Raw genomic sequence first — 27,267 nt, forward strand, 5'->3', positions numbered from 1 at the left:
AGCAAGTCCTAGGCTCTGTGGTTTAACCCACAGCGCCACCCACGTCCCAGTGCTGGAAGCTATAGTAGTAAAGAAAAAGAATATGAAAGAAGGGGGGACAACTCACAGAAATTTATTAAAACAAGAAGGAGGAGAGTAAAATTTTGAAATTTTAAATTGATTGTGAAACTAATGAAACATATAAACTTGAAAAGTATAAATAAAAACTTTTTTTAAAAAAAGGGAGTTGAGGGAGGGCCTCCACCCATTTTCCGTCTCCCACAGAGCCCCTTCCTTTGCTCTTCTGACACCTGTCCAGGAGGCTAGCCTGGCTATTACAAGTATTAGAAGATTAGATTTCATCTCTTGCTGGATCCAGAGATTAGAAAGGTCAGTCCTACAGTTTAACACTCCCAAAACACATGGGGTTATATTTTTTCCTCTCCTGTGCATCATTCTCAATTCACCTGGTTTGCTCTGTTTCTTTCGGAGATCTTCACAGCCCCTGTCTCTGACCTTTCTAAAAGTCTTCTTTGCAAAGAGATCTGTGCTGTGCAAATTATCCTCAGCATCTGCAAAGCTGCAGGAGAACCATCTAAAGAGGAGCGTTTGCTTTCAGTGGGTTTGGGGCTGGAGGAGGAGGAGCTGGCAGTCCCACGCCCCTGCGAGGACAACAGAAGTGACTGGCGAGGTTGGAGGAAAGGCTCCAAGGCCGGGAGGCGAGGCAAGCCTCTGGAAACGAGCGCGATTGGGGGCGGAGCCCACCTCGGTAATACGGAGCTCGCAATGGGAGTCGCCCATCCACATTCCTCCCGGAAACTCGCCGGGCAAGTTTGAAAGCGGCGCTCAGCCTTTCCACGAAAGCGGGGTTCCTGCTTCTGTCTGAGCCGAGCAACAGCAGCCAGCGACGCCGGAAGAAGATGGGGGTGACGCTGGGCTACTGGGATATCCGTGGGGTACGTCGGGGTCCTTGGTTGGCGGGGGGCAGTCTTTTGGCCAGCAGAGCTCCGGTCTTGGTACCAAAACTCACGCTCTGCTTCTGATGGGCGGACGTCTATTCTATGAGTGCCTCGCAGGCAGACGTGCAACAGGTGCAGCTTTCCGAAGACGCATCTGCAGCGGCAGTAGAAAACTTCGCCCGTTGACTTCTGCCTGGGAGTCAAAAAATCACAGACAGGGAAACGGGCTGCCGGAGTCCGGCGAGAGGCTCAGGCTGCAACCCTCTCCCCGCTTACTAAGCCACCCAACTCGGGGAAAGACAAGGATATTCTACTATCAGGGCCGGATTTAGGTTTGATGAACCCCTAAGCAACTGAAGGTAATGGGGCCCTTTATATGTCCACCTGTCCTTTGCCAACAACAAATTGTCGCTGTTTTTTGGGTTGAATATATGCTATTTGGTAATTTATGGACCTAATAGGTATCTAAAGCCATTTGCACATAACAAATAGGAGCTTACACAACACAAAACACTGTTGCTGTATGTAGGTTTTATTTTATTTGTTTTTTATCTTATATTTTGGAAATGGACATCCAGGGGTTTTTTTTTGGGGGGGGGGGGAGTGGGACCCTAAGCTATAGCTTGTTTAGCTTATAGGTAAATCCGGCACTGAGTTATTGTTATTTATTGCGTGTAAGCTGCTTTGGGATTCAGTTGGCTGAAAAGCATCATAGAAATACAATCAATCAATCAATCAATCAATCAATCAAACGTCCGGAGCTCCAGCATCTATTTAGCACGCTGAAGATCAATCGCCGCCGTCTCCAGACACCTGTGGGAGAGTCCCGGTCTGAAAGCCCGGAGAGTCGCTGCCAGCCCGTGTGGACAGCATCAGGCCCCACGCGGAGATGGCGTGACTCAGCGCCAGACCTCGAGTTCCCTGAAATTCCGGCTTTGGCGCGGGGGCGACGGGATTGCATCGTCAGCGCGTTTCCTGTGGCCGCGATTTCCCCCTTGATTTTCACGGGGAAGCTCGGAGATACGCCCCGACGGGCAAGCTGAGCAGCCAATCCCGGCGCGGAGCCGCTTCCCTCCCCTCTTACCTCTTCAATCCGGTGCCAAAAAGGGTTGGATAACAGTTGGGTGACGGTGTCATCAGCGAGAGTGAAAAGCAGTGATGGTGGTGCAGGAGGAGAAGAAGCCAGTTCCATCTTGCCAAAAATTCAGCCGCCTCCCTCCGGCAGACCTGCGTCTCTGGAGTCCTAAGGAGGCAGGCTGGCCACGTCTTTTTTCCTTTCCTCTTCTTCCTGCGCTCTGTGCAGGTGCAAAAAAGCACATCCCAGCCCCATCCTGCTCCCTGACCCCAGATCTTTGTTCAAGTACCAGCTTGTCCCTGCGCGGAGAGCTCTTGGAAAGGCACTTAACATCCTAGAAAGATAGAATTGTAGAGTTGGAGGGGACCACGAGGGGCCATCTAGTCCAACCCCCTGCAAAGCAAGAATCTTTTGCTGAGCATGGGGCTCGAGCCCCAACCCTGATATTAAGAGGCTCGTGCTCTCCTGACTGAGCTATCCCAGCTACCCCAAGGACCTTCTGGAACAGAGCTCCTTTTCTGTAATGGTGCCCTGAATGTGGAATGCTTTCTGCATGGCAATGACATGGCAATATTTTTCAGTGCCACATTCAGCTCTTCCTTTTTGCCCAGAGTAGCTGGCACCAGGGTGGCAGTGGGGGGAAGGCAGGTGCCTCCCATAAGGAGCTTCCCCCCCGCCACTTGACCCCCATTTCTCCTGTCATTAAAATATGCTGTATTTTTCTCTTTTTCTGGAGCAGTCACTGTAATGCCCAGGCATTTGGGGCAATATTTTTGTTGGAGCTGCCTTCGTTCTCTGCTTCTACCTTTCCCTCTTGTTTTCTTTCTTTCTTTGTTTTGTATTCTATTCATATGTTGCAGGAACAGATTTATTCACACTTTTATACACCATGCTGGAATCTTCTTGATGAAAGGTGGCTAAGAAATATTTAAAATTAAGGAAAAAATGAGAAATGAAAGCTTTTGAGCTTGCGCCTATGCTTGAAAAGGAGTGGGGAGCACCCAAGCCAAGAGGGTTGGCTCCTTCCTGTCACAATAAACAATGGTTTTATGTGATGTCTGATCGGAGCCACTGACATGCAACAGGGTTTTCAGTAATGCGAGGAGGCTATTGAATAGTAACCTTGTTAGCATGTGCTATCTTCATCCGTGAAATATCAGCAGACATGTCAGTATCCTTTGCCTTGGGCCATTGCTAGTCTGGAGCAGATGTAATTGTCTGCTTTTTCCACCACTGGTGATTATTCTGCCACTAAATATTTGTCTCTTCCTTCCTGCAGCTTGCCCATGCAATCCGACTCCTTCTGGAATACACAGGGACCGCATTTGAGGACAAACAATATGCACCTGGAGATGGTAAGGAGCTGTCCCTTTGCAGCCAATAGTGAATCCCATCAGCAGTTAGGATTATTGCCACTTGCCTTATTTTATTTTATTTTATTTTATTTTATTTTATTTTATTTTATTTTATTTGCTTAGTGTCTTTGAATTATCTAAGCTGTGGGAATGGTGGAGAGCAGAGAAAACAACATCCAAGAACACTTGCAAATAGATGGCTATATTTATATATTTAGTAACTTGCACCTTTTATTTGACTTTCACAAAAGAGTAAGATTAAATCCTGGTGCAGCTGATGACTCTGATCTTCAGAAGGTAGACAGCAGCTTGCGAGTTCTGGAGGCCACTTAGTGTAGTGGGATTCCTGCAAAGATAGCTGGGCTAGGAGGACCTTGATCTGAGCCAGAAAGACCTTTATGTACTCAAGTAACCTTGCACTCTCAAGATCCCTTAAGGCAGGCTTCCTCAACCTTGGCCCTCCAGATGTTTTGAGACTACAATTCCCATCATCCCTGACCACTGGTCCTGCTAGCTAGGGATCATGGGAGTTGTAGGCCAGAAAACATATGGAGAGCTGAGGTTGAGGAAGCCTGACTTAAGGGTTTCTGAGTATGCCTTCTGGCTTTTATACATGCAAAACGTCCTGGTGAACCTCAAGGATTCAAGGGTTGTATGTGTGTTTAATGCAGACCACGTGAAATGTTTTAGTGATGCGAGTTGGAATGCAACAGATGATCTCTTGCTGTTGTATGCAATTAATTGTATGGGTTGTATATTGGACAGTGGCCAATTCAGCCCTGTGTTTCTACAGCTAGAATGACCTTCCCCAACCTGGCACTGGCTGTTTTGGACTATGGCTCCCAGCATGAGATTACTAGGATTCATGCCTGATAACCCTCTTAGGAATGGAGCCAAAACACAAGAGAATCTGGCTATGAAGGAGAAAACTTACTTTTCATACCTGTATTTACAGCTCCTGATTTTGACGCAAGTCAGTGGCTTAATGCGAAGGAGACGCTGGGCTTGGACTTCCCAAATGTATGTAGGAACTGTGGAAAATACCCAGCAACATGTCGTTGTGCATTGATGGGGATGGTGGGGTCATTCTCCTGCTGCTCCCTCTTTGAGATGAGTGAGAGCAATCAGGCCAGAGTCCTGGGCTCTTTCTCATCTGGCTTGCTGCACTGCTGCTTCAAGTACAGGTCGCAGCTCAGTGGAAAATGATGATGGTGTGTGAGCAGAATCTAAAGCAGTGGATTGGCTGGAGGTTGAGATCTTCAGTGCGTTCCTGGCTTCTTGCTGGAGCAAAGGAAGCCAGAGGCCAGAAGGCCTTTCAAGTGTGCCTGGGGGGGAGAAGCCAGGCCCTGTAAATTCTGCAACCAAATTCTCACACACAGTTCTCTAGTTTATGAGGGCTGTGTTCTGTTCTGAGCAACTTTCCAAGGGCCACATGCCAGTGCTGGGCAGGGCCACAGGCAAAAGTGGGTGGAGCAATGCAAATTTTACCGTTATGCCTTAGGCTAGTTTCTGCACATATTCTCTCAACCATCTCTGTGTCCAGGGCAGGATTAACCATTAAGCAAAATAAGCATGTGCATCAAGTAGGGCACCACAGAAATTTTCCATTGCCAGATTTTCAACATTAGTGGTCAGAAATTGCTCAGTTGAGTGTTCGTTTTCTCAGTTGAAGATTATCAAAAATCCCAGCAGAACAACTATGCAAGAAGACAGGCTGGATGCCTTATCTCTACCAAGTACAGAAGCAGATGTGTTCTGCAAGATTAGTTATGAGGATCTGATTAAAGACTTTGCAATTAGAAAAAGTAGGAGAAAAATTTTCAGATATAAATAAAGTGGAAGTGTAAAAAATAAACATTATTTTCCATCTTACTGTTGGTTTTGTTTTATTTTGAAAAATATAATTTTATTTTATGGTTTATTATTGTTATATTTTGAATTAGATATACATGGAGGCATCAAAATCTTTTAAGTGCTTAGGGCCTCTAAAGACCTTTTTCCAGCCCTGTCTCTAGTCTCCATTCAATGAAACAAGAAGGACACACCTTAAACGCCATACATTTAATGTGCAAGACTTTCCTCAAAGATTCTGTGGGACTTGGGGGACTTGAGAAAGACTGGAAGCTGCTGAGTGTCAAAAGAAAGAAGGCGCAGTGTTAAAAGAAAAGGCTAGACCAGAAAGGAAAAAGACATCCCTTATGATTTTAATTTTGGTTTTTTGGTTTTAATTTTGGTTCTTTACCACTGGGATATCCTGTGCAAAATTACCACATCCATCCTTGGACAGCCCTAAGTAATTATACTACACCTAGGATATGAAAACTATCACCCAGCAGTGCGAAATGGCTTCTCTTGAAGCCATTTCAGCTTAGAAAGCCTTTCGGTTGATGCTGTTTCTCCTAAGTAAATGGGAAGTTGTCCATCAAGGATGAGAAGGTAATGAAGTTTTATAGGTAGCTTCATCTGCACTGGCACCATTAACCTTTCCTATCCTTTCCTTAGCTCCCTTATCTAATCGATGGTGAGACAAAGATCACACAAAGCAACGCCATCATGAGATACATTGCACGCAAGCACAAGATGTGTGAGTCTTTTTGGCACTAGTGTTTCTTTGAATGCCAGCTTAAAATCAATTAATTAATTAAGTGACTGATAATATTCTTGCCAAATAATTGGTTAGTGGGTCCTCTCTTACCTTCTGTGTATGTTGCATTTCTACAGGTGGTGAGAGTGAAGAAGAAAGGGTCAGAATAGATATGCTTGAAAACCACATTATGGATCTGAGAATGGCCTTTGCCAAAGTTTGCTACAGTCCAGATTTTGTGAGTTTTGTGGTTTGCATCCCCCCTTCCCAAACTGGAACTGATCAGGAATCTAGCAGATGTTGAGATGTTGAGAATCATTTGGGGATCAGTATGGTGTGTGAGTGGGTCAAAAGAGAGCACTTACGTAAGGCTGAACAAATAATTATTTCTGCTCTTGTGGGACTGGGAGGGGAACAAAAGTCTGTAAAGTTACAACCAATAAGCAGGCATGAGAGAGAAAGGAAGTCTATAACTGGGGAGTCAGTAGTCCAAGGTTTCGCAAGAGTTGAGCTGTAAATCAATCTGTGTACCTAATAATTCAATAACTTCTGGTTGCAGGAGAAACTGAAGCCTGAGTATCTGGAGCAGATACCTGGAAAACTGAAGCTGCTCTCCCAGTTTTTGGGGGACAAGAAGTGGTTTGCAGGAAAGAAGGTACATGTGCTATGTATAATTCTATAGAAACAAAGATGTCTCTCTAGTTCTAGGGCTCAATTTACAATGTATTCCACTTGTAATTTTCTAGATCACCTATGTAGACTTTCTTGCATATGACATATTGGATCAGCACTGGATGTTTGAGCCAAAGTACTTTGATCAGTTCCCAAATCTGAAGGATTTCCTTAGCCGCTTTGAGGTGAGATTTACTGTGATGTATGCACTGATCTGCCTGTTGTCTTTGTCCATGGAGTTTTCTTGGCAGGGATACTGGAGTGGCTTGCCGGTTCCTGCTCCAGGTGGATCACGTTTGGTCAAAACTCTCCACTATGACCTGTCCATCTTGTATGGCCCTGCACGGCATAGCTCATAGCTTCTCTGAGTTATTCAAGCCCCTTTGCCACGGCAAAGTGCCTGGCATGCTCTGGTCCATGAGGTCACAAAGAGTCGGACACGACTAAACGACCAAACAACACCAACAACATGCACTGATCTGCAGTAGGAATTGTTCTTATATTGATAGCAAAGGAAATGCAATTCCCCAAGTTGCTCTGTCTCCCACAGCAACAACCCCGAGTGGTGTAGCAATCATTCCTTCTTCCCAGGCAACTCTGTGAACTCTGTAATACAGCTCTGTGATTGGAAACTCTCAGCACACTTAAGGGACTACAGCTCCCAGAATTCTTTGGGGGGAATTCCATGACTCTTTAAAAGGGTATCATAGCACTTTAAATGTACAGTGGTGCCTCGCAAGACGAAATTAATTTGTTCCGCGAGTTTTTTCGTCTAGCGAATTTTTCATCTTGCGAAGCACGGTGTCGGAAAAGTTTTGGAAAAGCTTCAAAAATCACCAAAAACTTCAAAAAGGGCTACCACACCACATTCTATGAGTTGCTCCTCGAAGTCAAGTCGCAACTGTATTAACGGTGTTAAGAAAAAGGAAACAAACTTGCAAGACGTTTTCGTCTTGTGAAGCAAGCCCATAGGGAAATTCGTCTTGCGAAGCAGCTCAAAAACCGCAAAACCCTTTCGTCTAGCGAGTTTTTCGTCTTGCGAGGCATTCGTCTTGCGGGGCACCACTGTACATTGTACATTGTGCATGTGGCCTTAGTCTCAGTGCTGCCTTTGTGGAATTCAAGCAGGGAGTAGCATGGGGACAAAACCAGAATTAGTTAGCTGCGTTGGTTGCCAGGGGGTGGGGGCAGCCTGGTCAACCCCTAGGTACACCCCTACAGGCAAGCAAGAGGCATTATCAGAGTTCAAGCACACATTTCAGCCAGGCGAAAACATTTCTGAAGCATTGTGGATCCTAAACAGCTATTTTCAGTTTTTCTCGAGAGTCAGGTTTAGACTCTTGCTATGTGTTGCTGTTTAATGACTATTCCCTTGCAGGCTTTGGAGAAAATTTCTGCCTACATGAAATCTGACCGTTTCATGAAGGCTCCCATCTTTTGGAGACTCGCCAAGTGGAGCTATGAAAAAGTGTAGAGGAGACTGTGAACCTTAAAGCCTCTGCAGATGAGTGTTAGCATCAGTGATGGCCCCTGAGTGAATCACCACCCCTTCATGCTTTTAAACATGTATGTTATGCTGTGACCCTTAATCCAGACTGTCATTAATAAAACCTATTGGATACTGAACAGATTGTGCTGGCTTCTTAATTTTTCTGCCCTGCAGCCACAAAATTGTTTTCCATTTGTGTTATGTACTTTTCAATTCCCATGCTTCAAAGTTGGGTTTAAAATGCTGCCAGCAAATCAAACTGGTGGCTACTTGTTTATCAAAAGAGCTTATTCCAAGAGCTCACAGGGCACAAAACAACCTGAATGGGGGTGGGGAGGAGGAGGAGGAGGGGGAGGAGAAGAAGGTTGTCCTCTACAACATTGCCCAGCGCGCTGTGCCAATAAATACCTGCCAACCAAATACACTGGCAGGAAGCATTGTGGTCCTAATACAGCAGCTCCTGTTTGCCCAATTTGTAAGTGCTAGCATGCCAATCCTTCCACTTAAGGCTTTTCTATGTGAGCCATCTATAGTATCTTTTTTTTTTTTAAATTAGTAATTTCCTTAATATTTCACCAGTCAAATTTTCAATAAAGATATGCAGTAGAAGACATGGGGCAAAACAGTGTGTGTACGCATTGTTGGAATAGGCAACAGCCTTTAATACAGTACAGTGGTACCTCGGGATGCGAACCGGATCCGTTCCGGAGCCCCGTTCGCATCCTGAATAGAACGTAAGATGCAACGGTGCGCCTGTGCATGCATGGATCACATTTTGCCGCTTCCGCGCATGCACGTGACGTCATTTTGAGCGTCTGTGCATGCGCGAGCGGCAAAACCCAGAAGTAACATGCTCTGTAACTTCTGGGTTGCCACGGAGCGCAACCCGAAATCGCTAAACCTGAAGCACATTCAACCCGAGGTATGACTGTATTGAGGAGAAAAAGCCCCTTAGGGGATAATTCGCTTTGTCACTTTTTAATAATTATTAGTAAGACTAATGTCTGAAGTCCTCTCTTCTAATGACTGGCTTCAGCCTATAGTATCTGGCTGCTCTCCAGCTGAACCCTTCTGGGAGCTGTCTGTACCAACCTGGACTGTAGTCTTGAGCCCGCTTACTATTGAGAAAGTCCCCTTTAACTCTGTTGGGTTTACTACTACTACTACTACTAATATTTTATTATTTGTACCCCGCCCATCTGGCTGGGTTTCCCCAGCCACTCTGGGCAGCTTCCACAGAGATCAAAAATACACTAAAATGTCACACATTAAAAACTTCCCTGAGCCTTAAGATGTCTTCTGAATGTCAGGTAGTTGTTTATCGCTTTGACATCTGATGGGAGGGCGTTCCACAGGGCGGGCACCACAACCGAGAAGGCCCTCTGCCTGGTTCCCTGTAGCTTTGCTTCTCACAATGAGGGAACCGCCAGAAGGCCCTCGGCGCTGGACCTCAGTGTCCGGGCAGAACGATGGGGGTGGAGACGCTCCTTCAGGTATACTGGGCCGAGGCTGTTTAGGGCTTTAAAGGTCAACACCAACACTTGGAATTGTGCTTGGAAACATACTGGGAGCCAATGTAGATCTTTCAAGACTGGTGTTATGTGGTCTCGGCGGACGCCCCCAGTCACCAGTCTAGCTGCCGCATTCTGGATTAGTTGTAGTTTCTGAGTCACCTTCAAAGGTAGCCCCACGTAGAGCATGTTGCAGTAGTCCAAGCGTGAGATAACTAGAGCATGCACCACTCTGGCGAGACAGTCCGCGGGCAGGTAGGGTCTCAGCCTGCGTACCAGGTGGAGTTGGTAGACAGCTGCCCTGGATACAGAATTGACCTGCGCCTCCATGGACAGCTGTGAGTCCAAAATGACTCCCAGGCTGCGCACCTGGTCCTTCAGGGGCACATTTACCCCATTCAGGACCAGGGAGTCCTCCACACCAGCCCGCCCCCTGTCCCCCCAAAACAGTACTTCTGTTTTGTCAGGATTCAGACTCAATCCATTAGCCGCCATCCACCCTCCAACCGCCTCCAGGCACTCACACAGGGCCTTCACCGCCTTCACTGGTTCTGATTTGAAAGAGAGGTAGAGCTGAGTATCATCTGCATATTGATGGACACCCAGTCCAAAGCTGGGATGATCTCTCCCAGAGGCTTCATATAGATGTTAAAAAGCATGGGGGAGAGGACGGCACCCCACAAGTGAGAGCCCAGGGGTCTGAACACTCATTCCCCCCCCCCACTTTCTGAACACGGCCCAGGAGGAAGGAGCGAAACCAGTGGCGTAGCATGGGTTGTCAGCACCAGGGGCAAGGCAAGTAATTTGCGCCCCTTAACCCGTGGATTTGCGCCCCTTAACCCGTGAATTTGCACCCCCTAACCCTGACCCCCAGATGTTGCGCCCGGTGCGGCCGGGCCCCCCCTGCACCCCCCCACACTACGCCACTGAGCGAAACCACTGTGTAACAGTGCCCCCGGTGATGAGACACGTACAGGTTTGAGCAGTTAATAAACTTCCCAAAGTCTAACCCACGCATCTCATTTGACAATCAATCAATCAATCAATCAATCAATCAATATCACCCCCACCTCCCAACATGTCATGTTGGAACTTTATTAAATATTTACAGGCCACACTTTCATTAAAAAAAATAACATGGTGGTGAATGACATAAAAATATCACAGTACAATATCATGGGTTTAAAATCAAAACACTCTTCCCAGTCTGAGTTGAGAGCAAATTTTGAAGCACTCTTCAAAATTTGTTCTATTGGCTGGGGGTGGGGGGACCTGCAATGGGAAGAGCTGTTCTCTGGAGCAGGTTTAATATGAGTTTGCGGGCTTATGTGCAATAATAAAGCCACTTTTAGGATTATGCGTATTTGCAGGTTTTATAAACTGTAATAAAAGCCATCCCCAAAACATTGCTTCCATGTCTGCCACCTCATTAAAAATAACACTAAATAAAGGGCTCCGGCCCTTTAAAAGGCTGGACTCGACGCCGCCGCTGCTCCCTCCCTCCCTCCTCCGAGGTGGCTGCTGGCAGTGAGGCTGCGAGAAAGGGAGCTCGACGAGAGAGGAGAGGACAGCGAGCAGCATGACGATGATTTTGGGCTACTGGGACATCCGAGGGGTGAGTTCCTTGCGCGGAAAGGGAGGGAGAGCCGAAGAGGCGCCCCGCCCCGTCCCGTCCGCCTGCTGAGTCGGGTTCTTGCCTCGCTTTGCAGAGCCTTCCGAGGCGCTCGCTGTTCCCACCGGGGGAGTCGCGCCTGCGGGTGCCCCCTGCGCAAATCGGCGCCGTCCAGGGGCCGCGGGCCCAGAGCTAGCCGATGTTTAAGCCCTGGTTGGAGAAACCTGGGCCATTGTGTGCCCTCGAGGACGAGTGGTTTCTAAGGCGAGGAGGAAGAAGTCCCTCGGGGACCTTTCCTGGAAGGAGCCCGGGTCCCGGCTGGTCGCGCCGAGGAAGCGCGCTGCCGTCGAGGCGCTTTGCTGGAGATCCCCAGCGGATCCCTCGGGGCAGCGGCTGGGGAAGGCAGAGGGAGCACGCAGGGCTGCTCCAGGTGTCTGCTTCTAACTACAGTGGTACCTCAGGTTACATACGCTTCAGGTTACACACTCCGCTAACCTAGAAATAGTGCTTCAGGTTAAGAACTTTGCTTCAGAAAGTTGCGCCAGAAATCGGACTCTGGCGGTGTAGCGGCAGCAGGAGGCCACATTAGCTAAAGTGGTGCTTCAGGTTAAGAACAGTTTCAGGTTAAGAACGGACCTCCGGAATGAATCAAGTACTTAACCCGTGGTACCACTGTATATGGGAGATGACGGAGGGGCTCTACCCATTTGTTGAGCACAGAGCCCCGTTCCTTTATTCGCCTTACACCTCACTCAGTGCCGGATTTACATATAAGCTAAACAAGCTATAGCTTAGGACCCCACTCTCTTGCCCCTCCCCCCAAAAAACTGGATGTCCATTTCCAAAATGGGGGCCCCCAAAAAATGTAACGGGGACAAAATCAGGATGTACATTTCCAAAATATAAGATAAAAAAACAAATAAAATAAAGCCTACATACAGTAACAGTGTTTTATGTTGTGTAGGCTCCTGTGATGTAGGTAATGGGCTCTGCCTGCTAGCCTGCTCCCTAAAATATCACTGGTTTGTTCATTTCTGTATATAGGATGCCTACATTCTGCATGCTACTAACATGAGTTTGACCAAACTGCGGGAGGCAGTGGAAGACAGGAGTGCCTGGCGTGCTCTGGTCCATGGAGTCACGAAGAGTCGGACACGACTAAATGATTAAACAACAACAACACATTCTGCATGGACTGGTTGCATGGCAACCTGTGCAAATGGCTTTAGATACCTATTAGGTCCGTAAATTACCATATAGCATATCTTCAACACAAAAAACAGCAACAATTTGTTGTTGACAAAGGACAGCTGGACATATAAAGGGCCCCATTACCTTCAGTAGCTTAGGGCCTCATCAAATCTAAATCTGGCCCTGACTGCACCAGGAGACAAATAACCAGCTCAAGGCCACAGGTTTTAAACCTTGGGTGACAAGCTGCAGTTAATCAAAACAAGAAAAGAAAGCTTTTGATCTTGTTCCTATGCTTGAAAAAGTATACCCAGCCCCCAAACCTTGACAGTAGGCTCCTTTCTGTCACCAAAAACAGTGGTTTCCTGTCATGTCTGATCACATCCACTGACATGAAACAGGGGGTTCAGTAATGCCAGGGTGCAGGAACCTTCAGTTGCAAGCATCTGCTATCTTCATCTGTGAAATTTCAGAAGCATGCCAATATCCTTTGCCTTGGGCCATTGCTAGTCTGGAGCAGATGTAGTTTGCTGGCTTTTCTACCAATGGTGATTATTCTTCCACTATTCTTCCTTCTTCCTGCAGCTTGCTGGTGCGATCCGACTCCTTCTGGAATACACAGGTACCCCATATGAGGACAAGCAGTATGCGTTTGGAGATGGTAAGGAGCTGACTCCAGAGGAGTTTCTAGCTGCATTATCAAAGTCTAGAAACAAACAAGCAGGAAGCTATAGCTACTTTCTTCCTGCCCTGCGTGTGACCTTCTCAGAGCCATTTGGCTAGTCACTGCTGGAAGCAAAATGACATTTGGTTTCCTGTCTTGGTAAGGCAGTTTTGCAGTCCCATTGATTAAACATTAGATGTGTTTAAGCTTTGTAGCTGTTAATTGACATATATGTTCACTGTTGCTTCTAAGGTTTTTTAAACATGGGAATTGCCTGTCTTAAAGGCATGGGTGAGCTGTTACTTAAAATGTTCCTTTTCCCCGTTGATTGCTTGATGTCAGAGACATGGTCGGCAAAGAGGAATCTGCAGAGGGGGAGGAAGAGGCAGAGGAAATGAGAAACTTGATTCTTTCACACAACAAAAGTGAGATAAGCCTTCTCTGGAAGGCTGCCTGTAAGGTTTCCCAGCAGCACAGAGATGAAGGAGCAGGACGCAGGTGGTAGGAGGCAATTGGATTCAGCTCCAGAGGAGAATTGGCTGCACCTGAATTTCCAAGAAGTAGGAGGCGGAGCAAGCGATTAGAACAAAGCAAGGCCAGCAGGAAGCGGGGACAGGCCTGGTTTATATCTGGCCTTGGGAAGGATTGCTGGAAGCCTGTTATTGCTGATAAACCTCAACTAGTAAAACTGCCAGTGTTTCATGTCTTTGTGTGAGAGAAGTGCTAACCTGACACTTAAATACAGTGGACCCTCCGGATATGAATTAAATTCGTTCCGGGGGTCCGTCTGCAACCCAAAAAGTCCGTAGGCAGAGGCGCTGCTTCTGCGCACGCAGCGAAACCTGAAAGTATACACTTCTGGGTTTGCCGAGTTCGTAACCCAAAAGTTATGTGCCCAGAGTGGTACTTAGCTAGAGGTTCCACTGTATGTGTTTTAGGGGTGGGGAGCTGAATCCAGCCTGTGGGTCAGGTTCAGACATTCTCTCAAAGGCCCCTTCCACAATCATGACCCCATCCTGGCAGGTGCCTAATCCCAGCAGGACTTGGTGCCAGTGCCAATCAGCTGAGGAGCACACTTCAAAGTCCCATTTGTTTCTTTACAGCCACATACTTACCTGCCCAACATCTAGTGTCACATAGAATGCCAAGAGTAGGGCAAGTGTGATTGGAAGAAATGGCTTCATGGGCCAATTTGGGACCTTTGCTGGGCCTAATCTGGATTGTGGGGCAGATGTTAACCACCACAGATGTATGTGGAAGAGCTATGGTAATTGGCTTTTTAAAAAGAAGTCGCCAAAACAAGTTTTTGATATGGCTGAACATTCTGACGTGCTTCTTGCGTGAAATCTGGAGTTCTGAAGCTGGCCTCATAACTTCTTACATCAGATTGCTCAGCTATGATGTTTCTTCTAAAACACACTTTCCACCTGAAGCAGTGACAAGAGGGGAAATAGTTGCCATTGTGGCTCCCCCCCCCAAAACAGAGGATTGTGAGGAAGGGCTGAAAGTGCCCTCATATCCTGTTCCACCTCCTGCCGCCTTGATACAGAGAACCTCTTTGAACCTTTGCTACTTATCACTGACCTTGCTCATAGTACAGAAACCATGTGCTTATCTCTTGACCAACAATGAATCCCTTCAGCAGTTAGGATTATTGTCAGTTGCTTTGGTTTTTTGCTTGGTGTCTTTGAATTATCTAGCTGTGGGAATTGTGGAAAGCAGAGAAAAAAATATATCCAAGAACATTTGGAAATAGATGGAGCTTTTTAAAAGAAGTACGGTAACTTGTGCTTTTTATGTGACTTTCAAGAAAGAGTAGGATTAAATCCCGGCCTAGCTGCTGCCTCTGATCTTCAGTGGTGGACCAAAGGTTAGACAGCAGCCTGCAAGTTCTGGTGGTCACTTAGTGTAAGCCTCCTGCTCAATCTGGTCAGACCTTCATCTGGCCAAAAAGGTGGTTACGTTCTCATGTAAATATGCACACTGAAGATCACTTAACAGTGGCTTAGTGTTTCTGAGTATGCCTTCTGGCTTTCATACATGCCAAATATCTTGGTGGACTTCAGTGATTTTAGGGTTTGTGTGTGTGTTTCATGTAGGCCATGTAAAATGTTTAGTGATGGGAGGTGAAATGGAACAGACAATCTCTTGTTGTGTCTACTTCTAGGTGCAATTGCCTCTTTAAAAGTATGGGTTGTACTTTGGACAGTGGCCAATATGTTTCTACATCTAGAATGACCTTCCCCAATCTGGCACTCTGGTTGTGTTGGACTATGGCTCCCAGCATGAGATTGCTAGGATTCATGCCTGATAACCCCCTTAGGAATGGAGCCAAAAACATAAGAGAAGCTGGAAATGAAGGGGAAAATAAGCCTGACTGGTATAGAAGTGAGAGCAGACTTACCATGGACTTACTATTCATACCTCTATTTACAGCTCCTGATTTTAACACAAGTCAGTGGACTAATGTGAAGGAGACGCTGGGCTTGGACTTCCCAAATGTATGTAGCAACTGTGGAAAAACCCAGCAACATGTCGTTGTGCATTGATGAGGATGGTGGTGTCATTCTCCTGCTGCTCCCTCTTTGAGATGAGTGAGAGCAATCAGGCCAGAGTCCTGGGCTCTTTCTCATCTGGCTTGCTGCACTGCTGCTTCAAGTACAGGTCACAGCTCAGTGGAAAATGAAGACGGTGTGTGGGCAGAATCTAAAGCAGTGGATTGGCTGGAGGTTGAGATCTTCAGTGCGTTCCTGGCTTCTTGCTGGAGCAAAAGCTGCCAGGAAGCCAGAGGGCCTTTCAAGTGTGCCTGGGGGGAGAAGCCAGGCCCTGTATATTCTGCAACTAAACTCTCACACACAACTCTCAAGTGCAGTGTTTCCCAACTGGTGGTGGTAAATTCTGTGCAAAATTGCCACGTCAATCCTTGAGTAGCCCTAAATAATTATACTAGAGCTGTGATGCAAAAACTAACACCCAATGGTGTGTTTTCTCCTGAAGCCATTTCAGTTTAGACATCCTTTCTGCTGGCATTGTTCGTCCTATGTAAATGGGAAGTTGTCCAGCAAGGATGACGGGGCGATGAAATGTTCTGGGTCTTCTGCACTGGCACCATTAACCTTTCCTATCCTTTCCTTAGCTCCCTTACCTAATCGATGGTGAGATGAAGATCACACAAAGCAACGCCATCATAAGATACATTGCACGCAAGCACAAGATATGTGAGTCTTTTTTGGCACTAGTGTTTCTTTGGATGCCAGCTTAAGATTAACTGATTGATAATATTCTTGTCAAATAGTTGGTCAGAGGTGCACTCTTACCTTCTGTGTATGTTGTGTGTTTCTACAGGGGGTGAGAGTGAAGAAGAAATCATCAGGATGGATATGCTTGAAAACCAGCTCATGGATGTCAGAATGACCTTTGCAAGACTTTGCTACAGTCCAGATTTTGTGAGTCTGGTGGTTTGAATCCTCCTTCCAAGTTGGCAATTCAGCCAATGATGAGAATGATTTGGGGATCAATATGGAGTGAGTGGGTTGAAAAATAGCACTTATGTAAGTCTTAACAAATACTTTCTTTCTGCTCTTCGAGGGCGAGCAGAGGAACAAAAGATCTTTAGAGTTAGAGAGAGAAAGAGAGAGAACTGGGGAGTCAGTAGTTCAAGGTTTCACAAGAGTTGAGCTGGAAATGAATCTGTGTATGTAATAATTCAAGAACTTCTGGTTACAGGAAAAAGTGAAGCCTGAGTACCTGGAGCAGTTACCCGGGGAACTGAAGCTGCTCTCCGAGTTTTTGGGGGACAGGAAGTGGTTTACAGGAAAGAAGGTACAAGGGCTATGCCTAATTCCATAGAAACAAAGATGTCTCTCTAGTTTTATGGGTCCATTTAAAATGTCTTCCTCTTTTGATTTCCTAGATCACCTATGTAGATTTCCTTGCATATGATGTATTGGAACGGCTCTGGATGTTTGAGCCAAAGTACTTTGATGAGTGCCCAAATCTGAAGGATTTCCTTGACCGCTTTGAGGTGAGATTTACTGTGTTGTATGCATGGATCTCCAGTAGGAATTGTTCTTTTATCCATAGCAGAAGAAATGTGATCCACCAACCAACTGAATATTGGCAGTTTCCCTTAATCTGTCCCTTTCTTTATACATCCTTATTCACAACCAGTCCACAGGGTTACACTGAATGTCAGTCTCCTCTTCCTCCTCAGACCACACTCACTCTATGTGTTTAAAGTGCTATGATAGCACTTTAAAGAGTCATGGCTTCTTCCAAAGAATCCTGGGAGCTGTTTTTTGTTAAGGGTGCTTCCTGCAAGTTACTCCCTGGCTCTAAGAGCAACTGTCCACATTGGTTTAGCAATCAATTCCCCTTCCCAGGTAACTCTGGGATTCCTGAACCGTATCTCTGTGAGCAGAAACTCTCAGCGCACTTAATGGACTACCGCTCCCAGATTTCTTTGGGGGATGCCATGACTCTTTAAAGGGGCATCATAGCACTTTGAATGTACAGTGTGAATATGGCCTTAGTCTCAGTGCTGCCTTTGTGGAATTCAGCAGGGAGAATAATGGCTACAAAACCAGAACCGGTTGACCGGGATCCCTCAGGATCCATTCCAAGTTTATGATTCTATGACTTCTATGGCTCTGCTTGCCATTGGCTCTGGATCTACCTAATGTTGGTCTCCTTTCATCCTTTCTGAGCAGTTCCACTTGGTACCAGCCTCCACAGATTTACACATGTGCACCCCCTCCCTTATGGATATTAAATACTCTTTTTAAAGGGGGGGGGTAGAGACACTGTGTATATGCTAACACTAGGGTGTGTGTGTTTCTGCAGGGTTTTCCTGCAGAAAGGTGCTTCCCCTGCCTCACCCCCTTCACACATCTACACACACACGTTGTGTAGATGACATACATGCTATGAGAGACTGGCAAAATTGCACAACAACAAAAATCTGCTTCTCCAGATAATGAGAAAGTATTCGCTGGGCTGTGTGTGTGGCAGAATCCACAGAGAAACTCTGTCATATTTTTCAAGCTATCTGCTGTTGCTGTATACCAGGTGTAGGGATCCTTTTTCAGCCAAGGCCCACATTCTGTTCTGAGGAAGCTTCTGGAGGCCACTGTCAATGGTGGGCAGGGCCAGAGGCAAAAGCAGCTGAGCAATTGCTCTAAGTTTTATTTTTTTACCATAGGCTCATTTCTACTCAACTCTATCCTCCATCTAAGGAAATGAGAGGCATTCTCAGAGTTCAGGGACACATTATAGCCAGGCAGAAACACATAAGAAGAGTGCAAGCATGTCCTGAGTGGAAAGCATTTTGGGTCCCAGACAACTGTTTTCAGGTTTCCTCTAGAGTTGGGTTTAGATTCTTGCTATGTGTGATGCTGTTGCTGTTTAATGACTCTCTCTTGCAGGCTTTGGAGAAGATTTCTGCCTACATGAAATCTGGCCGTTACCTGAAGACTCCCATCTTCTTGAAAAATGCCAAGTGGGGCGATAAAAAATAGAAGAGGAGAATGTGGACATTAAAGCTTCTGTAGATGAGTGTTGGCATCAGGGACGACCTCTGAATGATTCACTATCCCTTCGTGCCTTTAAACATGTATGTTATGTTGTGTTAATGTTGTCATTGTGACTCTTAATTAATGTTGTCATTGTGATAAAAAAAGAAAAGGATACTGAAACAATTGTCCTGGCTTCTTATTCCAAGAGCTCACAGGGCACAAAACAACCTGACTGTGGGAGAGGGGGGGGGGAGGAGGAGGAGGAGGAATTGTCGTCCCTTGCAACATTGCCCAGTGCAACTGATGCCCTTGTGCCAATGCCTGTCAGCCAGATATACTGGCAGGACACATGGTGGTATAAAGCCACAGGTTTCGTTTGTATGATTGGGAATTGCTAGCCTGCCTTTCCTCCCAGTTAAGGCCTTTCTACATGATCCATAAAAGCATGCCTAAGTATCTCAGAATACTTAGAATTAGCCAAATTGACAGACATAATGAGACAAAAACCAAAAAGTGAAGTAAAAAAAAGAAAAAAAGAATGGGAGTGCCTAAATGAATACCTCAAAAGTCAAGGTTCGAGGGTTCACCTTGTAAAGTGAAAGGATATGAAAGAAGGATTTATATCTAGATGTTAGGATAGAGATGATAAAGAAAACAGGAAAACAGGAAGACAAAATGAGAGATAAAGGAGGTGCTGTGGGATTGGTGGAAGTCAATGTCTTGGTGTTGTTGTTTTGGTGTTTATAATATTAACTTGTAAGATATAGATTTGGGGTTTTTTGGTTTTTTGTTGTTTTTTAGTTTTCGAATGTTGATTTTTGTGTGTTGTGTATGGTTATTTTTTGATATCTTTCGTGCTGTTGTTGTTGTGTGGAAAATACTAATAAAATTTATTTAAATAATAATAATAAAAAGCCTGCCTAAGTAGGTTTTTTTTAGTTCTTTCCGTAATCTTTCAACAGTTAACTTTTCAATAAAGGTGTGTGGTAGAAGAGATGAGACACTGCAGTGTGTGTGTGTGTGTGTGTGTGTGTGTGTGTGAATTGTTGGAATAGACAGTAGCTTTCAATTAATAATCAAATAATTTATACCCTGCACATCTGGCTGGGTTTCCCCAGCCACTCTGGGCAGCTCCCAACAGAATATTAAAAACACGATAAAAGATCAAACACTAAAAACTTCCCTAAACAGGGCTGCTTTCAGATGACTTCTAAAAGTCAGATTGTTGCTTATTTCTTTGACATCTGATGAAAGGGCGTTCCACAAGGTGGGCGCCACTACCGAGAAGGCCCTCTGTCTAATACTGTATTGCAGAGAAAAAAGCCGCTTGAGGGGTTAATTCCCTAAGGCACTTTTTCAGACTTGTAAGAATGTTCAAAGTCCTCTCTCCAAAACCTGACTCCAGCCTGCGGCGTCTGGCTGCTCTCCAGCTTCTCTCTCCCAGGAGATGCCTGTATCAACTTGGACTGTAGTCTTATGCCCAATTAAGTCATAAGTGGGCATTAGGCTGCAGCCGAAGTTGTTACTGGGGATTGAACTGAGTGGGATTTACTTCTCAGCAGACATGGACAGGGCTGAGTGGTTAAGAAATTTCCAAAAGCTTCACGAATGCTTCTCACTTGACCGTGTTTTGTTTTGTTTTGAAACGCCCTTTCCTCGCAACAGAAAGATCACATTGCAACTTTATTAAATAAAGTATCACAAAACTTAACATGAAAAGTATAAGAAGGTGGTGTAGGACGTAAAAAACACGACGCCACAATAACATCGGGTTAAAAGAAAGCAAAACACTTTCGCACCCCAGTCCTTTTTCGGTGCTAATTGGGACTGACCCCAACGGGAAAGTGCTGTTCTCCGGGGCAGGTTTAATGTGCAATCAAGCCAGTTTTAGGATTATGTGTATTTGCAGTTTTCATAAACTCTGTAATAAAAAGCCGTTCCCCAAACGTTGCTTCCACGCCCCGCCCACCTAATTAAAAATAAGATTAATCGGCTCTGGCCCTTTAAAGAGCTGAACTCGACGCGCCTTGGCGGCTGTTTCTTGAGTCCCTCCTCCAAGGTGGCTGCTGGCAGTGAGGCTGAGAGAAAGAGAACTCGACAGGCAACATGACGATGATTTTGGGCTACTGGGACATCCGAGGGGTGAGTTCCTTGTGCAGAAAGTGAGGAAGAGGTCTCCCCCCCTCCGCCTGCTGAGTCTGCTTTGCAGAGCCTTTTCAGGCTCTCGTTGCTCCCGCAGGGGGGAGCAGCGCCCGTGGGTCGCCCCTGCGTAAATCGGCGCCGTCCAGGGGCGCCGGAGCAGCCGCTGCTTACGCCCTCTCAACCGCGGGGGGCCTTTGGGTGCGCTCTTGGTACCGTGGCTTCTAAGGCGAGGAGGGAGAAGTTCCCCAGAGGAGCTGGAGCGACCGTCCCGCCCCCAGGCCTTGGGAAGCTGAGCTGCCGTCGAGGCGCTGCCCTGGAGGCCGCCAGCTGATCTCCCAGGGCAGCGGCTGGGGAAAGGCAGACGGAGCTCGGCGGAGGCCTTTTGTTTGGCTGCTCCACGTGTCTGCTGCCCCCTGCAAAAGGCCGGCCGGTCCTGCGAGACTGTTTGAGGTGCACCCCCCCCACGGGCCTTCGCCTCGCCTCGTTTTTTGCGCGAACGGAGCTCGACGGGGCGCCCGCGGCGGAGGCTCGTTGGATGAGCGGTTCCCACCTGCCGAGCTCTGCTTCGTCCACGCCTACCTTGCCTGCCTGTTATGCTCTTAGGACTCTACAGCCCTGTGCACGTGGAAAGGGGGGGGGGCATTGATAGCGATTAGCTACGAGGGAGGAATGCTGCTGAATAACAGTTGCAGAAAATCAGGGTGGACTGGGGTGGAGAGGGCCCAGGGGCTCACATCCCGAATAGGGTTTCCCACAGGCATCTAGGGGTCCACTAGTACAAATTACATTCATTTCCCTTCTGACACAGCCTCTCGGTTCTCACTCGTGGTCAAACTCTCAGTTCACCCCCAAATGCCTCACCAGGAGAAGAGTTCCTGGAAGCAGCGGACTTCAAGTCTCCCTCTAGACTTGCTTTTTATGGTTAGGCCTAAGGCAGATGGTACTTGCTGGGATGCCCACAGCTGTGTCCCCTTCAGCTGCATTCCCTAGTCCCATTTCCAGGTATAGCAGGTTTGTTGAGTTTTCCAGGGGGCCCAGGGGATGAGGAAAGCCCCCCTCCTTCACGCACAGCTCTTTCTTCACCCTCTGCCTTCTCCTCCTCCATCTTAGATGCTGACTTCTGCTGCGATATCTTTTTATTGTTCTTTCCTTTTTTCCAGCTTGCCCACAGCATCCGCTTGCTACTAGCGTACACAGACACCCCCTTTGAAGATAAGTTTTACAGCTGTGGAGAAGGTGCGTATTGGTAAACTTAGAATGGACCGACCTCCTCTTAATCAGAGTACTAAACACTTTAAAAAAGTTGCTGCTTTCTTAATAGTTTCCTGGTGGGGCAGAGGTAGTTTGCCTTTGGGCATTCTGAACAAGAGTTGGTAGGGAAAGTGTTTCGCTTGTGCTTATGTCAGCCAGTTATTTGAAATGCCGAAAGTCGCATTTTTGCAACTACGTTAAACTTGCGTACTACAATCTGAAGGTTTGTCAAGTTGCTGGAAAGCTCTGTGTGTGTGTGTGTGTGTGTTGATGAAGGGCTTGTAACATGCAACTGTTGAAGGGAAAGATAATATTTAATATATCAGTTTGCTTATTGTTATGTAATTGTTACATAATGTTTATATATGTCGCATTACACACCACCATATAATTCTAAATGGCTACCAGATGTTGTTTGGAGGAATATTCCTAGAACTGTGTGTGTGGTGACTCTGTTCAAGATTTAAAAAGGGGCAGAATGAATCTAACTAAATCTTGGCTCTCCCACACCCAAGTGTGGATATCTAAGTTTGGTTTCTGCGGTCTGTACTTGCCCTAATAAGCAACAGGAAACTAAATGATTCAAATTCCCACTTATTGCCACAACATTTGAATCATCTTGGTGCGTAGAATGGAGGCACATACCATGAATGCAAAGGTGTATTGGAGGCTGCTGTTACTAAACCGTCACAATGAGCTTTTCAGGGTGATTGTGAAAGTAGATTTTATCTTGAGTGCTATATTGCTAGCTCACTCTGGTGTCTTTAGCTTAATCCCCTGAATTTGTGTGTGTTTGCACATGAGAGAGTGACAGAGAGCATAGGGAGAGCATAACTCAGGGACAGTACCTCTTAAGTGGCTTTTTCTCTGCAAGCTTCCCTTAAGTCAAGCATGGATGAATATTCCAACAGTAGCTTTGCACAGTATGGGAGTATGCAACCACCAAGGACATATTTAGAAATGATTTCGGTACCCCAAATCTTCGGGGTACATGCCCTCTTTGTGTTTGTTTCAGAATTAAGATGCGCTCATGCACTAGAGTGCAGCCTATGCACCACTCACTTGGTCCACATTTCCTGCTTGTCTTAGTGGATGGTGATGGGGGATATTTTGGTTATGCGCAGCTGGTGGGAAGTGGACAATGGGAAAAAATGGCAACGGCCCTTTCCAGAGTCACTTCTTGAATCTGCTTGATTTCCGACAAAGAAGCTGAGGATGTGGCCAGATGCCACTGCCTCCAAGTTTAGAGTTTGCCCTCTGTTGTAACACAGTTAACAGTTAACAGCTGGTTCAAAATGCGCCAGCCAGGTAACTGACTTATTTGAGTTCTATTTAGAACTCGTACAACCCCTTTTAAAGCCAGCAGCAGCAGCCAGTTTGTTTCCAGATCCAGTTCAAAGTGCTCAAATTAGCGTTTAAAACCTGGAATGACTTAGGTCACATTCCTTGTGTTAATTGGGAATGTTCAAGGAGGAGGAGCGAGAAGTTTTCCTAACTGTAAAATACTAGACATTTGAGTGCAGAAGCACCATCTTGAGGCAGATGTCTGCATTTGAAAACGTGCAACAGCAAGAACTGATTGTGCTTATAAACCCTGGTTGTCCAGAAAAGCCTTGAGCACAATGGAGGCTTTGTCTTATAATCCGCATAGCTCAGAACTTGCTGTTTTCCTCTTAACTGCATCTTCATTCTGCAAAGCGATTTCTTGAAATCTTCAGAATGTCCCCCCCGGTTTCTTAGGATCTAGAATGAAAATATAAAACCAAGCCAGAGAACTGCTCCATGTAACTTTCAGAGATACTCCTCTGAATGGATCCTAGTGAGATGGACAAGTAAAGTGTGGGAAAGCAATTCAGAATGCTTGCCTGAACTTGTGCCCTTGACTTGAACCGGGCTTGCTATAACTCAGCAAGGCCCAGATCTATCAGCCTCTGTAGAAAAATATCCCCCAGAATGCTCTCACCAAGCTAACTCAGAATTAAATCTTGCTGAATTGTCACTGGACTTTGTCCTAACCACTTTCCTTGGGACTGCAACCTTAGCTACAAATTTATGGTGTGTGCGTGCGCATGCGTGCATGGCATTTCTTAAACGTTGATTGCCTTGCCTGTGCAAAGGAGAGTGACTGAGCAAATTTTATGTGCAGGAAGTGAAAATCCTCTCTCTCTCTTCCAGCCCCCGACTATGACAAGAGCCAATGGTTCAATGAGAAGGAGAAGCTGGGCCTGGACTTCCCTAATGTAGGTCACTGTCTTATTCTATCATATGACAGGTGGGAAGAGGAATGTGCCTGGGTTATCCAGAAGTTCTGGAGATTTGGTGGAGGAATGTGCCTTTCTTCCTTGTGGTACTCCTCTGTAGGGCCTTGGGTTGGGAAGCAATGGTTGAGGAACAAAGTTTCAAGCTGAATTGTCTTTAAGCTGATCATTCTTTGCTTACTTTCCAGCTTCCTTACCTAATTGATGGCAAGACCAAGCTTACGCAGAGTAATGCCATTCTCCGGTACATTGCACGTAAACATAAGCTCTGTGAGTAAAATTGAGTTCTTTGGGGGACCTGGGTTGGCTGATTGGCATTGGCTTCCTTCTGTCTGTCTGGGATTTCTCATTGTTGTGTGTTTTCTTCAGGTGGAGAAACAGAGGAGGAGATTGTCAGGGTGGATATGCTGGAGAATCAGGTGATGGATTTCCGCATGAGCCTCGTGATGGTCGTGTACAACCCTGATTTTGTGAGTTCACCTGCCTCTGTTGTTCACAGCTGCTGTTGCATTGTGGGGATTTATATAGGACAGGGGTTGTCAACTCAGTGCCTGCAGATGCCCTAGGCTTAGTGCTTGCAAAAGCTGTCACTGGTGCTGCCCCAGACTCTGAGCTTTCTAGGGGGGGGGGAATGTCAGTCTCTAGCCCTACTAGATGGGGCAAAATGTGCAGGTACTTTCTAAGCAATTTCTGTGAAATTATTATTATTGATTAAATTAATATACCACTCTTCATCTGAAGATCTTAGGGAGATGCACAGGATAAAAATGCAGGATAAAAGCACAAAAACAAAACAATAACTCCCCTCCCACATACACATTTAAAAAGCTGTAGAATCATAGCCTGGTTGAAGAGGAACATTTTCACCTGGTGCCTAAAAATATATAATGAAGGTGCCAGGCAAGCCTCCCTGGGGAGAGCATTCCACAAACGGGAAGCCACTGCAGAAAAGGCCCATTCTTGCGTTGTTACTTACCCTCTGGACCTCTCAAGGAGGCACAAGAAGAAGGGCCTCAGATGATGATCAGGTTCTGGGTTGGGGAGAGGCGGTCCTTCAGGTATTGCGGTCCTGAGAGTGAGTGTGGTGTGATGACCTTGTATATTTTTCTGGTGCTGGGTAGTGCTCCTTGTTGATATTAGACAGCCTCAGTGTGTAAAATCAATATTGTGTGATCCCACAATTGGGACTGGCAGGAGATAGCTGATTTCCATTGAAAGCTTAAGCTTGTTGCGGGTGGCTGCCTTTAATTTTGTGTTATGCCATGCCCCCATTGCAGCCATTTTGTGACTGGTGTCCCCAACACTCTCTCAAAATTCAAAATGTGCCCACTGTTCCAAAAAGGTGATTGGCCCCTGTTATAGGCTGTCCGCAAAAGGAGAGTGAGTCACACTGTATAGAGTGAGCAATGTTTCTGTCACCAAATGCATGAAAGTGACAGAAGTATGTGACTCTTCCAAGATCTTGAACTGTTTTTGGACTACAACTCCCATGTTGTCTAGCTAACAGGACCCCAGTGGTCAGGGATGATGGCAATTGTAGTCTTCAACAGTTGGAGACCCAAGTTTGGGAAACACTGGTCTAGAACATATTTCTAGAAACCTTGCTAGAGATGGGACGTGTGTGCAGGTGCGTGCATTTGTGTGGGATTCACACTTCACAAGCATTTTCTGCAGGAAACACCAAGGTACACAAAGCACACATTTGCTGCGTAAATGTTTAAATTTCTCCTGTTGGTGTTATGGCGATTGATAAGAGTTTGGCTTGAGGAAAGTGAAAAAAATCTCCATAATAACTCATGCCTAATAACTTTTTGTTTTCCTGCCATATTACTCCTTGAAGGCAAGATGCCATCTTGCCTTGCTCTCTGATAATTCTTGCACTGACAAATTCATAGGTTGTTGGCTGGAGGGGAGTTAAGCTGAACTTTAGCTGAGAACACGGATCCAATCTTCCTCCCCTTTGCTTGTTTTGCAGGAGAAACTAAAACCTGGGTACTTGGAGCAACTGCCAGGAAAGCTGAAACTGTTCTCAAAGTTCCTAGGGGACAGAAAGTGGTTTGCTGGGGACAAGGTATGTGCATGTCCACCTAGAGGCACCTGAAGGCAGGCTTGCTCCCTTTGGTGTCTCACCTTTGAGTCTCTTTCCAGATCACCTTTGTTGACTTCCTCATGTATGATGTCCTCGACCAAAACCGCATGTTTGAACCCAAGTGCCTTGATCAGTTCAAGAACCTTCAGGATTTTGTCTCCCGTTTTGAGGTTAGTGTTGTCTTCCCAAAACGTGCTTGCTTGCAGGTCTTTGCCTGCATCTTGTGACTTGGCTCATTAGCTTCTGGCAAGAAGCCACAAACTGATTGACTACAAAGTTCTAAACTGCCTAGAGCAACTGTCCAAGTTGGCACAAACAGGAATTTGCAAGAGACATTTGTCTGTTTCCTTTTTTGCACATAAAGGCCAGGGTTCTGAAACGTGCTTTGCTTCAGAGGGATATGGTGGCAATGTCCCATTCAGACTTGCCATTTTGGCATGAGCAAAACTAGTGCCAGTTGAGAGCAGTGTCAGTTTTCCTAAGGCTTCTTCAACTTTTGTCTTACTGAGGTGGATTCTTTCACCCACATCCTTTCCAAAAAACTTTTTTTCTGCACCTCCAGGCCCTAGAGAAGATTGCTGCCTACATGAAATCCAGCCGCTTTATGAAGACTCCCATTAATAACAAGATGGCTAAATGGTGTAACAAGAAAGAGTAGATGAAGAATAAAAATTTCCTTGCTGCTGCTAGACAAGAAGACTTCTTTTTGCCTCAAGTAGAGCTGATTGGATTGACTAAAGGCTGCCCCCCCCCGAATGTAGTACTCCTTCTATAGAATGGTTGGAAACTATTCTGTATTTTTAAAGCTGTAGTAGCCAATAAAGAATGATATTGTTGTTTTGTTGAATGTGCCATCATACCATTATTGGCCATTAATGTGTTGCTCTTATCTTGCTGTTCCGAGTGGTTGTATGAACATGTCT

The 27,267-nt window shown here is 46.1% G+C and overlaps 2 protein-coding genes across 2 annotated transcripts; both read left to right on the top strand.

The window, feature by feature from the left end:
* The first annotated feature begins 765 nt into the window (after positions 1–765).
* Positions 766–27,086, top strand: LOC310709782 (uncharacterized protein). Its single transcript, XM_083509822.1, has 16 exons — positions 766–935; positions 3,293–3,368; positions 4,324–4,388; positions 5,871–5,952; positions 6,090–6,190; positions 6,512–6,607; positions 6,699–6,809; positions 8,003–8,095; positions 20,687–20,746; positions 21,907–21,982; positions 24,173–24,237; positions 24,444–24,525; positions 24,625–24,725; positions 26,231–26,326; positions 26,404–26,514; positions 26,907–27,086. Exons 1-16 carry the CDS (start codon positions 900–902, stop codon positions 27,000–27,002), a joined length of 1,347 nt encoding a protein of 448 aa, XP_083365948.1. The 5' UTR covers positions 766–899; the 3' UTR covers positions 27,003–27,086.
* LOC310709858 (glutathione S-transferase Mu 1-like) lies at positions 10,935–19,518 on the top strand. Its single transcript, XM_083509902.1, has 8 exons — positions 10,935–11,239; positions 13,013–13,088; positions 15,528–15,592; positions 16,228–16,309; positions 16,437–16,537; positions 16,818–16,913; positions 17,005–17,115; positions 18,515–19,518. Exons 1-8 carry the CDS (start codon positions 11,204–11,206, stop codon positions 18,605–18,607), a joined length of 660 nt encoding a protein of 219 aa, XP_083366028.1. The 5' UTR covers positions 10,935–11,203; the 3' UTR covers positions 18,608–19,518.
* Positions 27,087–27,267: the final 181 nt, after the last annotated feature.

This window comes from Podarcis liolepis (genome assembly GCF_965112155.1).
Source record: "Podarcis liolepis genome assembly, chromosome: 6".
Lineage (NCBI taxonomy): Eukaryota > Metazoa > Chordata > Lepidosauria > Squamata > Lacertidae > Podarcis > Podarcis liolepis.

Bases quoted from the DNA above. Each gene is read 5' to 3' on its own strand.
- LOC310709858 (XM_083509902.1), top strand. From the start codon at position 11,204: ATGACGATGATTTTGGGCTACTGGGACATCCGAGGG. The intron at 13,089-15,527 runs GTAAGGAGCTGA...CTCTATTTACAG, and splicing joins GCAGTATGCGTTTGGAGATG to CTCCTGATTTTAACACAAGT. The intron at 15,593-16,227 runs GTATGTAGCAAC...TCCTTTCCTTAG, and splicing joins TGGGCTTGGACTTCCCAAAT to CTCCCTTACCTAATCGATGG.
- LOC310709782 (XM_083509822.1), top strand. From the start codon at position 900: ATGGGGGTGACGCTGGGCTACTGGGATATCCGTGGG. The intron at 21,983-24,172 runs GTGCGTATTGGT...TCTCTCTTCCAG, and splicing joins GTTTTACAGCTGTGGAGAAG to CCCCCGACTATGACAAGAGC. The intron at 24,726-26,230 runs GTGAGTTCACCT...CTTGTTTTGCAG, and splicing joins TCGTGTACAACCCTGATTTT to GAGAAACTAAAACCTGGGTA.